The 16,941-nt window shown below is 32.5% G+C and overlaps 1 protein-coding gene across 1 annotated transcript in view; it reads left to right on the top strand.

The window, feature by feature from the left end:
* The first annotated feature begins 10,990 nt into the window (after nt 1–10,990).
* axed (BTB/POZ domain-containing protein axundead) overlaps nt 10,991–16,941 on the top strand; it is a 21,072-nt gene continuing 15,121 nt past the window's right edge. The window contains exon 1 of the mRNA XM_017901617.1: nt 10,991–11,171. Coding sequence (XP_017757106.1) covers nt 10,991–11,171 — 181 coding nt within the window. The remainder of the gene's footprint in view (nt 11,172–16,941) is intronic.

The raw sequence follows: 16,941 nt of genomic DNA, 5'->3' as shown, positions 1-16,941 counted from the left end.
GTGTCGATTCAATGCAAATTTCTGCCCCATTTTTGGAGGAACAATTGATTTATACCGATGGGAACTAATCTAGTCGTCAGAGCTATCGTTTGCTCAATGGAATTCGAAAGAGCCTAGCTTCTAGTTGAACTTTCTCGTCTCACGAGTTGTTTGAAAAATATTAGGCCAAAAACCCTAAGCCAACGCCAGGAATTCTATTTCCACGAGTTCTACATCTTCGAGAAGTCATTGGCACTTATCTGGGTCATTAACACTTCGAAAAAGAACCCGAGCACTTCTTTCCCTTTCGATGTTTATTGATGAAACGTTAGTTTCTGACTATTTTTATGTGCTCGTACCTTGGACGATACATTTGCTTGCGCAATAATGTTGCTAATGAGTTAATAACTCGTCGTTTAAACGTTTGCCTCTTATCTTCCTCTGTAAAAAGATAGGAACTTGTCAGGATATTTTACTTGAACTTGAGTACAATTATTGGCTGAAATTATATCTAGTAGATTAGACAGGTCTTGCTGTTCCACTTTCTTCGTACACTTTACAAATATTCTGTTATTAATATAGTACCTTGCATGGTTTGAATGGTGAACTAGAATAAAATTCGTTTTTCTTTTCTTTATTATGGAGCAGAAGATGTTGAAAATGATCAAAACTTCTGTCTTTTTCTATTATTAATATAGCAGCTTGCCTGGTTTGGATGGTGAACTAGAATAAAATTCATTTTTCTTTTCTTTATTATACAGTAGAAGGTGCTGAAAATTATTAAAACTTCTGTCTTTTTCTGTTATTAATACAATATGGCAACCTGGTTTAAATTGTGAACAGGAATAAAATTCATTTTCTTTATTTATTATACAGTAGGTGTTGAAAATGATCAAAACTTCTGTCTTTTTCTGTTATTAATATATCTTGCCTGGTTTGAATAGTAAACTAGAATAAAATTTATTTTTCTTTTCTTTATTATACAGTAGAAGGTGTTGGAAATTATTAAAACTTCTGTCTTTTTTCTGTTATTAATATAATATGGCAACCTAGTTTAAATTGTGAACAGGAATAAAATTCATTTTCTTTATTTATTATACAGTAGAAGATGTTGAAAATTATTGAAACTTCTGTTTCTTCTTCTCTTATTAATACAATATCTTGCCTGGTTTGAATGGTGAACCGGAATAAAATTCATTTTTCTTTTCTTTATTATACAGTAGAAGGTGTTGAAAATGATTAAAACTTCTATTTCTTTTCGTTTTTCATTCATTATATCTGCACGATACATAAGTTTATTTAATAAAATAGTATTTACCTCTGTTAGATATATAATAAATTATATAATACATAGGGTGTGTTAGGTTTCCTCGTACTAACTTTACCAGTCAAATCCAAGCAAAAGTGAAGCTAAATTATCATGCAATAAGAAGTCTATAAAAATTTTATTAAACAGTTGTTGCAAAAATGTAGATCACGAGGTAATCGCCGTTTCTATATTTGCATTTCGACGCCTCCCTCGGTTTATCTCTACAAGTCTGATATCATCCTACTATTGCATTTATCGTTGACTGAATTTTATCGAGACTTTCTTCATTTTCGACGTATGTTCGTATCAATTCTCATATAAATTGGTTACCGATAGATATTCCAGTATCGAATCGTAACGTTTACCTGACAGTCACGTGTCATTAATACATTTCACCTATGGAATATCCCGGTGAAATTTGTATGAAAATCCTGAGGTACCCTGCATACTTCTTTTCCACAGTACAATAAAATAAAAACATTAATATATAATAAAAATAATAAAATAATAAGGAACTAATTTACTCCTTATTCGTCACTATCAAAAATTCATTTACAATATCAAATATCCAAGCAACGAGTTATTACAAGTCTCCATCCCCAATTTATAATAGCAATTAAAAGTACAAAATTTCCCACCCCATAGTCAACATCTTCCCATATTAAATTTACATCCACGATCTTCAACACCCTCGTCTAACCACCCTCATGTTTTCTCTGCGTCACTCTCTCCCTCTCTCCTCGTCTGAAAAATTAATCCACGACCTGAAACATCGCTGGAATTTAACTCCAAGGGCAACTGTGAGCTAAAGAAAACAAATAACCCCTAGTCGATAGAAGAACGAAATCCCATGAGAGATTACATTCGTTGGTTGCTCCCCATTCGCGCAGAAACGGGAAGAACACGACTCCTGAGGCATTCTTCCAGCCAAAGGTCGGCGGACACGAAACCGTGAAATTGTTTATCGGACTATAGCAAAAGGGCAGAGAGATGCCCGGCGTCTGCGCGTCGCGACGCGTGCTATGTATAGCCAATGATACGTCTGGTGGCCGGGGCATCGGTTCCTTCGTGCGAATTATATGTTCATTGCAGGCTTGGTCATCGGCCAAGACGCACGGTATTATGTTTGCACCTCGAAGAACGAGGTTGCAGCGAAGAACCACGGTTTCCGGGCTGAATGGTCCGAGGTGCACATCCGGATTATCCTAGTTCTCGTCTCGCACGATCAGCCGCCACGAGCAAGCGAACCCTTTGAAATCCGCGACGGTTGTTCCAAGTTCTCCTTATCTGACCGATGTCCTCGGAGAAATTTGTCAAGTAAACCGGAAATGAGCGAAGAAACGGCCTCGAGGTAGATAATTCGGTTCGAGCAGCTTAGAGTCAGTGGATCGCGGAGAGGTCGATCGGGAACACTGAGATTAATGCGAATTTCGAGCGCGTGACAGTCAAGAGGTAACCGGAGGTGCATGTTCTTCATCTGTGACCGCAAGAAGCATTCTTTCCGCTGGAATTTGTACCGATAAGGGCGTGTGCGTATTGCAGTTGCTGTTTATACAAGAAGGTAATTAGTGGTGGAATGTGCTCAGTGTCGTCCCTTTATCTGTTAACGCTAGAACTACCAGAGCAGTCGAAATTTTTCGGAACTTTTGCTTTTGCTGTCAATCATACATGTGGAAACATATGGCTGATTTCTAGAGAAATCAGACAAGATTTAAGGAAACAGGGAAGATTGAATCGGTGCATCGAGTTTGTTACTTTATCGTTAACTACTTCTTCGATTTATAACAGATTTTTAATATTAATTTCGAATATTCAGAAACGTACGTTGTTATTTTCAAAAATAGACATGTATATTGTATTTTTAGTCAATTCTTCGATTTATGACAGATTTTTAATATTAATTTCGAATATTCAGAAACGTACGTTGTTATTTTCAAAAATAGACATGTATATTGTATTTTTAGTCAATTCTTCGATTTATGACAGATTTTTAATATTAATTTCGAATATTTAGAAATACACGTAGTCTTTAAAAATAAACGTGTATATTGTATCTTTAGTCAATTCTTCGATTTATGACAGATTTTTAATATTAATTTCGAATATTCAGAAACGTACGTTGTTATTTTCAAAAATAGACATGTATATTGTATTTTTAGTCAATTCTTCGATTTATGACAGATTTTTAATATTAATTTCGAATATTCAGAAACGTACGTTGTTATTTTCAAAAATAGACATGTATATTGTATTTTTAGTCAATTCTTCGATTTATGACAGATTTTTAATATTAATTTCGAATATTCAGAAACGTACGTTATTGTTTTTAAAACTAGACGTGTATATTTGTTTATTTTTATCGTCTCAGATTTTTAATATTAATTTCGAATATTTAGAAACACACGTAGTCTTTAAAAATAAACGTGTATGTTTGTTTATTTTTATCGTTTGTTATTTGTTGAATTATTATTATCATTTGTGTGTGTTATTTTTAGACACACATTATAGGCCTCGTACAGGTCGGTAGTTCTAGTGTTAAAATGCTTTGAACTCGGGTACCTGAACCTTTTTCTTTCCAATTCTACTGGCGTGAATATTTTCTTAGTAGAATGAAGTTATTTCGAAGTTTATATCGTTAACTATTAAAGGAACGAATTATTTCATGCAGAATTTTTCTATATTGTGCACAATTGTCATGATAGATCAATGATAGATCATTGTCTCGTGCAGAGATTATAAAGCGTGGATATTAACAAAATTTAAAGGTCAGCTTTCCAGTACTCTTTCCATCAACACGCGGGCAATTGATAACTATCGATAAGCATGTGTGTCGAATTTAGTTTAGACATGAATTTTTACCTGGAGTTCGTGGAATATTGTTACAACTTGTTCGTAGGAGTTAGGTCTATGATGAAAATTTCAGATAAGCATTTTAGATAACAAATTACATAATACGAGGTAAACTTCTGTCCGAAATCGGTCGAATGTTGTATTTAATTTTATTATACACAGTGCATATTATTGATTAATAGGTTAGATAATAGGTTAATATGTTAATATGTAATTAGATATTTAAAGTGTTTCTTCCCTCTTAAAGAAGGATTTAAAAAGTTAAACGATGCTTCTTCTTGTTAAAATACTTCTGCAAAGATTTTCCCTTATTAATTTTCATTTTCACTAACTTTTCTATGCAAAATAAATCTTTGGGCTTCAATTTCTTCTCTATTGCATAAAGTTTGAAAATTTGATTCCAATCCATAGATAATTCTAATTAAAACATCTAGAAAACAGAATTATCTAATATTAACAAATATACTAAAAAGGGTGAATCATTTCTTTCTTGTTTAATCTCATTACACTTCAGTTGCTACTGTAATCTCGTTACACTTGACTAGAAAATAGTCAATAATAGTTTCAATCAGTGGTGCAATCATTGTTTAAAAAGTTTGTTCAAAATCAAGAACGATTACTTCTAAATACACGAAGTTCTCTGAAAAATTGATTTTTCTCGTAAATTTCAATTTATTCGAATACCATGGGAATAAAACACTTGGCTATGAGTGTAAACGTTTAATTTCCACAGAATTATCTTCGTCCTACGATTATTATTAGCCACGGAAGCACCGATTGTTTAATTATCGATAATTATTCTCCCGACCATTTTAATCACGTTCACTGTGTTTTCTTTCCGACTAGACGTCATCCCTAGAAGATTACCACAGCAAATTACTGCGCTTCCACGCGTTTACTTTCTGTATTTGGAACGCTCGGTCGTTAAACAACTTCTTTGTCGGGCGGTTTCTGCCTATAAATTTCGATGTAGCATGTGAAAATGTTGAATAGGCTTAATTATTAACGCGAGATAAAATTAAACATTGTTAGAAAATACTATCTTAACACGAATTTTTATAAATTAAAATTAAATCGTTAAGGGTGTTGATTGAAAGATGGAATTATTTTCGTTAAATTTTTGGGAATGGGAATAAAATTGATGAAAATACTAGAAACTGTAAATAATGCATGAAAATTATCTCACATGACGTACTTCGAATTAAAGTTTGTTTTTCGGATACTGTTCGCCTCGAATGATTACTGAGAAATTATTTCACGGGTGTGATCACTGATTCACGAGATCGATATCGTAAAAGAAACAAGATATACCGAATACGAGTATCTAGAATCACAGGAATAATCGATACATGTTTTCAAATACTGAGGAAATCGCATGAAAGCACGGTAGCCTTACGTGTCTAAAATTCCATTCACGGTATCACTATTAAAATGATAATCCTCGCGTAGGAAAAGATACAAGTACCTGGAAAGCTTATCACGCAATGATATTCGACTGTTCGATGAAATTTTATGACATAATATTCTGGCAAATCATCAATCATGTAAATATATTAATGTATCCAAACAAACGTGATAAGAAAAGAAGGCATCCCTTTCTGACACACCTCGAAGAAATTATAATAATTGATAGCAGATAAAATTGGTGAGGTACAATTTTTACGAAGTCTCGTCTGATCATTATAGACGTGTACCACTTAAAACATTTAATGTTTTTCTACTTGCTCGAACTGATCATGAGACTCGAAGACGATGAGTTATGAGCACCTACTGACCTACCCTATCTCAAAATTAAAACCATAACATAATTTCCAAATTATGAGGAGATCATATTAATAAATGTAGAAAATAAAATGGTATTCTAATCTTTTAATTCGTATATTAATCATATGTATGATATACGAACTACCTGTAACATGTGTAATTTGTTTATATATCATTTATTTATCACGTTGATGAGTGGTACTTGCTATTAATTTAATAAATTAAATCAGTGATAAAATATCAGTATTAAAATAAAAAAATCTGTATAAAGGATTAAACAACCCTTAACATATGAATATTGGACGAAATCTGTTCTCATCCGTCGATCACAAAGAATTGGTCCAGCTTTTGGGAAACGATGGAACACCTAAAACGATAAAATCGTTACTGTTCAGTATCAGCCGTGGATTTTGCGCAACAGAGCACACACCCTCTTTTCCTCTTTCTCCGGCTGAGGGTGAGGGATTGGCAGAGAATGTAGACCTCCGTGGCAAACTATACACCAAGCAGAGAGTATTGATCACACGATGGTAGCAACGGTGAACTTTAAACAGGTTACCCTGGAGATTTCAGATGGAAATTTAATTTTCCTGGGATTTTCTTACGGATAAATCATCCCTTCGAATAACCCACTTAAATATGATCTCAGTTTTTGCGTCTCTTCCTGTAAAATATTGTACGGTGATAGATAATCAGAGGAAGAATTGGGAATGGGCACGAACAGCACAAATAACACGGTTTTTAAATTTAGTAACGATAAAGTATATTTAAAATATAAATTATTGGTCAGTACATTTTAAAATACCCTACAATATACAGGGTGTTAAAAAATGAAGCAACTCTGGAGGACTGTAGTGTCCACCAAGGAGAATGACAGATAGTTAATCTAAAATCAATACTTTTCGGGCTAAATGTAATTTTATATCTCTTTGGACAGTTACTTAAGGAGCACGAGTTACTCATCCATGGCAAATAACGTCTTCACTTCCTTCTTTTATCTATTGGATACGTACACCGCAATTTCGACCAAAGATATATACTTAGACTTAGGAACACTTCTTGGCCAGTAGATCGATGTGAATGAAAAATACATTAAAAAGTAATTCATAAGAAATTACAACAACACCCTAATTAAAATTAACAACCTTCTACGACAACTATAATCCAACCATACCTATTAGAGCTTAGAAGCTACCCCAAACGCTGAACTCCGAGGTCAGACCTAAGACCATTCTCGACCCTAACTCCGAGTAACATACGCAACGTGGTTGTTCATAAACGAAAGAGAGGGGTGAAATGGTAAGAAGTAAACGAGCGTTCAGGTTAATTCGATTTTCATCGATCGAGTTACGTTTTCCTCGAAGCTAAACGACCTGTACGCGTGTGCGAGTAGACAGGTGTTGCGGGAATAACGAGAACGCTCGCGTTGTGCTCGCTGTTTTCAGCCAACGGCGTGAAATTACCTGCCGCGTGTTGTGTATACGCGAATGGCGAAACGAAACGAATTGGACGCGATCACCTGGAAGAGAGTGCTAGTAAGCCGACACGCGCGTTTACAAACAGAGTATTTTCTCACCGCATCTTGCGTTATGACTCAGATCACGAAAATGTTAGACGCGTCAGCCGATAGCAAGGTTCGTCTGTGCTCGCTAGAGGTAAAGAGGTAAAGATCGAAGCGAATGTGCTTAGGTGCGATTTCATCGATCACGTTAATCGCATTCGCCATTGTTGGCTTCGGTATGCACTCCCTGATTTCTTCTTTCTTTCCCTTCTCTGCGTTTCTTCGTTTCTTGGATCCAAGCTTCGAGTTACGCGTAGCTTTGTATTCCTGAGTTTGGTTTGCGATTATGGTTGAGGCTTCGAGAAAACTTGGATTTGTAAAACATGTGATCTGTGGACTAGCAAAATTAGTATTTCTATATTTAAATCTGGATTTTTTCAACTCTAATAGACGAATACGACAGAGGGGATATTTAAAATGAAAAATTTATTAAAAATCTTGGGAAATGCAATTTCCCATTCAGCCTTCGGGTCTGTGTACTATAGGAACTCTTCTGACGACGGGATTTATGCAGAGAAATGATTCAACATCTGTTTAACTTATTCTGAAACAATTAACGAGAGAGTTAGTATTTTATAAAATTATTTTTGAACAGATTTTGTATTTTAAATATTTTATTTTGTCGTATTCGTCTCTTATGTTTGAGAACAATTGTGTTTATCATAGAGCATGTCTGAAATATTGTTTGACATAATTGTATTTTGATTTTCTATAATCCATATTTTTTAACTATTATATTCTTCAATATATAGTTAATTTAGTTTGTTATTCTATGAATATTTGTTTTGTTGAAAGTATCTCTTAATAATTTGTTTTCCTTTGTTAAATAATTCTTCTACACATGCTCTATGTGCATTATAGACATAAAGAGAATGTCACGGACAAATGTTTAGATTATACTTCGTGATATATTAGGAATAATGTATTACACGTTACATAATCCATAAGAGAGAATTTTTATGTATACATTATTTTTAATACTTTTATTTACGAGAGAATAAGAACTCCTATGATATAATACTAAATGACTGTTTCGTGTTCTATAAACTCTCATAATTAACATGATTCGAAACACTTTGAAAGTAGAACCTAAACGCTCCAAATAGACTATTGTTCCAAATCATTATTATCAATGCACATAAGTGTCTGAAGTAAAACTATGGAAATAATTTTAAATAAAATTCATTCATATAAAAATCTTTAAATAGGCACTTATTATTAGCTGTTTTTCCAGTTTACGATCAACTAATCATTGCGGAAGTTATCCATCCGTTATATGACGTTCTGTGTTCGTATTGGCGAAATAGGATATTTTAAACGAATTGCATATTAGTATCAAGGCCGTTTTAAATATCTCATAGTCGTCGGAACAGTTGTGTAATCCTACTCCTCCATCTCGATCGAAACATGGTTTTATCGAGAAAGGATAACTATGATGCGTGTTCGTGTTTAATGCGATGATTTAATTTACGAGAGTTCGTTGCCACGTGATATTTTCAGTAATGTTGCATTACTCATCGACGCACGTACATTTCCTCTGTCACGTTTAACACATACAAATCATTAAGCGTTTGTGTCCCGTATCATTGAAACTTCGTAGTAATATAAACAAAAGATATCGTGAATACCAACATTAAAACAATAGTTATCATTGAGGATTGTATCAATTAGGTACCGTTACAAAATCTGCTTTCGATGTAAATTCATATCTTAAATTATAATGATAACAATGAATCTATGATAACTGTTATACTAAAAGTCAATTTAGAACATTCAGAAATTGCGTTCCATTAATTTAGAAGAGTAGAGAGTATATTCAAAAGTTGGGATGATTTAGAATTTGCGAAGAAAGGAAAATCAATTTTTCTTGCTGTTTCAAATCCCTCTGAAATATAAATATTTTATTTAAAATTTCGTAATATCTTCTAGTTAAAATTAAATAATATTTTTAGGATTTTAAATGATTCGAAGTTAATTACCGTGGATACATCATATTCGTCATTACAAATTTTACACTCGTTTTATGACGTATGCATACGGATGATGACAGCTAGTCATCAAACACACGGCTAATTGTAACTGTCGAATGATACCTTGCCGGTGTTTGAACAGCAATATTTATTAGTTTTTCATGGAAACATATGCATTGCTTGTGACCTCATCCCATTATCGTCAGATAACGCAATTCCTTTGCAATTCTTCTCCAGTATCTTTGCAATGCCTATGCAGTATCTTCGTAAAACCTTTGCAACACGTGTACAATAGTAAATACAACGTAATTTTGTTACTGAAACAAATGAAAAAAGAAAAAAAAAAAATGAAGAACTTACAGTAAGAAATTAATATGCTTCGTCATAAAATTCCCTTAGATACAGAACAATATTTTGACTACTACTTCGCCATCTATTGCTTTCCATCTCTACGGCTATGCTGAATAACAACTTCCCTTCGTATCTGGGTTTCTTCCATTTTCTATCTCCCTCCATCGTTAATAGTTTTCCCTCTCTATCTTTCCTATTACGTGGCGCGACTTTTTCCAGGATTCTAGCTAACGTGTATCGTCTTTCGATGATCGAACAGTAGGAAAAAAGTCGATCGGTCAGCAAGGTTTATTCCATTCTCGCCTTGTCCAACGGGACGCCACACGCACACGCTACACACAAAACACCACACCCTCACTCCTCTACGCGTATGCGTGTACGAAAGATTAATCACGTGATTCCTTGTAGACAGGATGCTGGTGGTCACTTTTGAAACCACAAAAGCGCATCGACTTACTGCCAGTCGGTTCATTCTTCGAGTGTCTTTCGCACGACACGTGTTTGGTAGTGACGCTAGTGTCGATTTTACCGTCCCATGAGTCTTTTGATGTTTGACAACGAAACCGTTCAACCGTCACAGTACCTTTACTTGTTCTAGACAAAGAAAATAATAAATTTCTTCGGTCGAGGTTAGAATTTGTGTATAATAAGTTCACATATTTTAATTTTATCGTTACAAAGTATCCGTGTATCGTACGCCGTTGTCTATTCTTATTGTCAGTTACATATTATGTACATCTGTAAGTGTAAATGTTCTATAGTGAATTTAATCTTGTAGAATAAATTGATTTGTGAAAAATATATCATTCCGGGTATTATTAACGTTTTATAAATTGCTATACAATCATTTAATACAGAAATAAAGAAATAACCAAGAAATTCTAATTAAAAATTTCGAATCGAGTATACGCGAATAAGACGTGTTCGTATAATACGAATTAATGAATTTATTAAAGAAATTTGACATAAATAGATGATTAAAAGTTAGATACGAAGAATTCACTTTCAGATATTTGATTTTTGGGAAACAATAAGAGGATCTTGAAATTATTATCTCGAACAGCATATCTGCGAATGATTTTATCGACGGTTGTTTAATTTTTTGGACAGAACAAATTCGAGAAGTTATCTATTTGTAATTTTTCGTTGGAATGAAATTCGAATACGTGCTGTGTGATATCTGAACTGTTTTCGTGTCGCGACTTGATGACATCGGAACTCTTCGACTGTTTCGCGTGCGGCGCTCTGTGGGTTGCCAGCGAATGGATCGTTTCCCTTGTGTTTGCGTTCTGGAGCAATCGCGCGGAAAGAATCGATGCTGATCTTGTAAACATGCGACTGCTTGGTTTTGGAACTAAACGGCCAGATGAGGACGCTGGAGTGCGAGGTGAGAATGGCGGTTAGTCATAGAATTGTATAAATTAAGTTATGGACGAAGAAAGTTATTTTGATATTGACGTAAAGAAAATAATATTAATTTCTAGTTACTCTAGTATGTGTACAGTCTGTATACACGTATAATATCACGTAACGTATTTACAGGTATTTTATAATCTGCGATAAGTTACGGTCAATTTAAAACGAACGTGTAATTGATAATGAACTTTTATATTAATTAGATCTCTTATTTACGAGTAATATATAAACAAATTACGAATGAGTATATTATAACTTTCTTTTATTTTTATTCAAATATTAATACAATTAGGTGTATTGCTTATGTTCGATTTGTTTTTTTATTGAGACAGATATCTGATTTATCGATCCTTAAAGGTACGATAGGTTAGGTTCCTATTATTATTTTTATCAATTTCATCTTATTTATATTTAGCATATTATTTTTTACATGAATTTAAATCATGATAATTTTGTATACTTTCGTTGTAAATCTTCTTACTCGTAATTAAAAACAATTAACCCTAATGGATATTAAGAAACGAACAGTAATGTATAAATATAATTTTCTTCGTTCCTCCGATGACTCAAGAACGTCGCGATAGCAGAATATAATAAGTAATAAGTATGTTCTTTTGTGAAAATATAATTAGAAAACAAAAAAGACATTGTTCCATCGGATACTGAATATCCTGGTTCGTTTAATCCAACATTTGGGACCTTGGAAAAAGGCACGGCCTCTTCAAGGCTCTGCCAATACACTGCAATTCTATTAACAAGTAATTTTCGCACATTTTGTCATTGTACGTCTGAGGTCTGTAAACGTGTCTTCACCGAGGACTCTTCAGAGTTGCTATGATTACCATAGCTTTTATAGTTTCCTGAATATATTGCTCTATGTTGTTATCAGAATATTCCACTTATCTTCGTGAGCTGAATTTTCCATTTAATTAGTACAACTTGCTCCATTCATGAATAGCCTATTCACGCAGCAGTATAAATTTAGTCATCTAGCACGATAATTTCTAATTTTAATATTTGAATTGAATATTTTATATCGAATAATTAGGTCTAATGTACTATATTTAATGTATTATAAATATTACTATATTACCGTGTATTAAATATTATTACATTTAATATTTAGTATTTTAAATATTATTACATTTAATATTTAGTGTTTTAGATATTATTATATTTAATATTTAGTGTATTAAATATTATTACATTTAATATTTAGTGTTTTAGATATTGTTATATTTGATATTTAGCGCATTAAATATTAATACATTTAATATTTGGTGTTTTAGATATTATTACATTTAATGTTTAGTGCATTAGATATTATTACATTTAATATTTAATACTCAATTTTATACCGATACTTAAACACTGTGCGTAAAATATATGAATTTAGTGTCTGCTCTGATCTCAACACATAAATTCAGTGATACTCGGGTTTGATATTCGTTTTATATCATATCGTTATTCTCATCTGCTTAGAATATCGTTTTATTAATTTTCTGGACCAAAAATACCTTCAACATTGTTATCTAATTATCTTGCTTGCTAAATTTAGAATTCTCTGTTAGGCATGCGCGTGTCTATTGGTTTTGCTCCTAAAGGGCCAAAAAGACTCGTGCGTCACTGACTTTCTTTTATTATCGACTAACTTTGACCAGTTTAGACTCTGGTCATCGTCAGTATCACTCGACACAGAGCAGAAAAAGCGAAACAGATAGTTCTGCTTCGCTCTGTAATTTATGTCCTCTTGGTATGCTCAAAATGGCCCCTTTGCCATGCTTCACACCCTTTGCATTCCTCTTTGAGAACTAATGCTCGATTTTTCCAGTAATATTCCTCTTCGGGCAATATGACGTCAGTTGGACACAAGAAAATAATTACAATGCAGTTAAAGAGTTTCCCCTGCATTGTTCTGCATACTGTGTAAATGAAATCATACTTTCGAGTGTATATGTATACACATGTGCAATTTTATGGAGTCTATACAAGTAAATTCATATTGGTTATAGAGTCATTTTATCTGAAGTAGTAAAAAAGTAAAGGGGCGTACTAATTCCTTTCAAATTAAAATTTTCAATAAATATGAAATAATAAAGAAATCATATACACGAAGCATTTCAAAGTCTAGATATTTAATTCTTAGAAGTATTATCCAAAATTTCCTTCCTTCCAAAACAAGTAGATTCATATTGGTTATACAATAATTTTATCTGAAGTAGTAAAAGAGTAAAGGGTCGTACCGATTTCTTTTAAATTAAAATTTTCAATAAATATGAAATAATAAAGAAACCATATACACGAAGCATTTCAAAGTCTGGACATTTAATTCTCAGAAGTATTATTCAAAATTTCCTTCCTTCCAAAACAAGTAGATTCATATTGGTTATAGAATAATTTTATCTAAAGTAGTAAAAGAGTAAAGGGTCGTACCGATTTCTTTTAAATTAAAATTTTCAATAAATATGAAATAATAAAGGAATCAATACATAAAGCATTACAAAATTTAGATATTTAGTTCTTAGAAATATTATTCAAAATTTCCTTCTTTCTGAAATAAAATGCTAAAGCAAACTTTCCAATTTTTCCAAACTCTTCCAAATTTTATCGAGTTAGTTAATTTAATAAATAAGTGATTCGATTAATAAATTAAATATCCGAGATTTGTACGCTCTGGAGGGAAAATAATAAATTAACGTTAAAAGAAAATAATTAACATATTAAATATTCGATTATCAACTCACGGTTTTCCTACGATTTCCAAGGAATACCATCACACACTAATAGGAAACAAATTTTTCATAGCAAATGAATTGGTATGTACACGAATGACGGATCCATACATAAACTTCCTTCTTCTTTCTTTTTCGCCTAAGAAAAGGAAATGACGCGTGTGTAACCAAGGCGATCCCCGGTTCTTGACGAAAAGCATTCTGCATACGAGATATCGATTATGGTTTCAAGGCTCCGAACACTCGCACGCTCCTATTTCGATCCGCCGTTTTTTCCACGTCCACCCTTTTATTCGTTTCTTGCACGACATTTTTCGCTATCTCGAGATACCGTCATTGCGTTAGTCTCTTACCGTCTAGTAGAGCATGACGAATGAGCACGAACAAAAAGGGGATTCCAAAAGCTGAGAAACATAATTCATTGTTAGGCCCTACTTTTTCGCGCCGATACACCGAAACATCCGGAACTAATGAACAACTTGGAATTCTTATTATTACCTTCCCTTCTTTTACAGAATTACGCTACTAGAGCTAAACGTTTCTCGTTAAATCGATATTTCTTTCTTCCACTTCTTTTGCGAGCAATTTCGAGTCGAAGATGGAGAATTTCTACAGAGATTATTATTTTTTTATTATTCAGTGTAGCGATTACTATAATGACAATTGGAGCTGAATATTAAATCGAGAATTATAATTAATTTATCATCAGAATTAAAAATAGTTTTTATTACACGAGGAAAAGATAGGAGCTCAAATGTTTATCTCTGTGCAGAGGAATTAGTATAAATTATGGTATTTCAAAGATTTAGGTTTCAATCGTTCATTTAGGTATTAAAATTAAATAAATTTTCGAGCACAGGTTGAACAGTTTATAATTAATATTATAATATACGTGAAAAGGAATAGAAATAATTTTATATTGTGATTATTCTTTATTTGAAATTGTTTATATATAGTTTTCATTACACGAGGAAAAGATAGAAGCTCGAATATTTATCTCTGTGCAAATGAATTGGTATAAATTATGGTATCTGATAGATTAGGTTTAGGTTTCAAAGATTTAGGTTTCAATCGTTCATTTAGGTATTAAAATTAAATAAATTTTCGAGCACAGGTTGAACAGTTTAGCTTTTGAGCTCGAAAACTTCCAAGTTTCTGAGAACCTCGATTATGGTGTAATATACGTGAAAAGGAATAGAAATAATTTCATATTGTGATTATTCTTTATTTGAAAGAGTTTATGTACAGTTTTCATTACACGAGGAAAAGATAGGAGCTCGAACGTTTATCTCTATGCAGAGGAATTAGTATAATTTATGGTATCTGAAAGATTAAGTTTCAATCGTTCATTTAGGTATTAAAATTAAACAAATTTAGGGTACAGGATTGAACAGTTTAGCTTTTGAACTCAAAAACTTCCAAGCTTCTGAGAATCTCGAGTATGGTGTAATATACGTGAAAAGGAATAGAAATAATTTTATATTGTGATTATTCTTTATTTGAAAGTGTATATATATAGTTTTAGTAGTGAAGTTGACAATTAGTAAGAATTAGGATGCATTTGCGATTGTTGCTTTCTGCAGAAGATTTTCATGTGGGCCATAGATTGTCTAGGGACTTATGCGGGCGAAAGTAAATCAATTCGGAGCCCTTCGAGCACTTCCGGTTCAATTGATTCAATCATCGTGAATAGCAAACTCCAAGTATCCTGGTCCTTAAAATATCGCGTGCTAAAAATTCCCACGTTCTATCTCACTGTATCTACCTTCTTACATTTTCTTTACTTTTTTGGGAATAATTAAAATTCGTTTGCAGGAAATAATATAATACTCGTGGCCACCATCTTGAGAGTGTATAGTTAATTTGTGAAAATTATTTCAATCATATTGAGATATTTTATCGTGATATCTTCATTATTACTCGTTCTCGTATTATTTTCCATTTTATTTAACTGCGAATAATTTTTGGAAAAAATGCATCAATTTTAACGGATATAAAGATTCTTCGTTATTGTTACATCGTTAAGGGATTATGTTCGTCTCGTTTTGTTCCTCATTACGATAAATTTCAAGACAATATTGAAGATTCGTTTCTTATTGTTCTACAATATGATGTTACATAAGCAAATGAACTATTACTCTAACTAGTCTTCATCAAGTTTATCGTTCGTTGTCACAAATTTTCTTCGCGAACTCGTAAATACGATTACGATTGACATTTTACTTTGTGTCATATATTCCATTGTCGTTCTTTCGTTCCCACTTATTGTCAAGCGTTAAAAATACAAAATACAGAATTATCTTGTCTTACAAAATAGATGATGGACAAACGATAAGAAGAAATTTATTTCAACGATTAAATATAAATAATAAATATTTATGATAAGTAAATAATAGATAATTGGCATTAAATGAGTAATAAATGTTTATGTAATAATACAAATTATACGGTAAATAGATTAAATTAAATCTTATTTTTGAAGCTGATTTGTACGAAACATTTAAGTACCGAAAAATGGAAAAAGGGTTTATCGGTGGTCAAGTTAAGTATAAACCGTGTCGGAATTCCAGAAAAACCCGAAACGTGCCAATTGTCATGCTATAAATATTACGTGATACGACAGCTGCTTTTTCTCTGACAATGAGATACTGAATGGTCATTGACAGAACGAGATAGTAGAAGAAGAGTAAACAGACGACAAAGATTCGAAATAAGCTGGGAAAAAGTCCAGTGAGAAGTCCAATTTTTAATCCTTATGTTCATTAAGTCGACGTTGAATGGAAAATTTAGTTCATTACGAACATAATAATGTTACGAAATCTCGTAAATTGTCTTTATTTTATGATAATTAGATTTAATTCAGGCATAATAATTAAAATTATTATATCGTACTAAAAATATCGAAGGCATAATAATAAAAGATATTATAATATATAAAAAATGACTAAAATATATATATTAAATTAATGTATGTATAAAATAATAATATATATAATATATTCTATATAT

Source organism: Eufriesea mexicana, unplaced genomic scaffold, assembly GCF_001483705.2.
Source record: "Eufriesea mexicana isolate 0111107269 unplaced genomic scaffold, ASM148370v2 scaffold1741, whole genome shotgun sequence".
NCBI lineage: Eukaryota > Metazoa > Arthropoda > Insecta > Hymenoptera > Apidae > Eufriesea > Eufriesea mexicana.
Note: the sequence above shows the minus strand (reverse complement) of the source record. Positions and strands in the feature narration are given on the sequence as shown.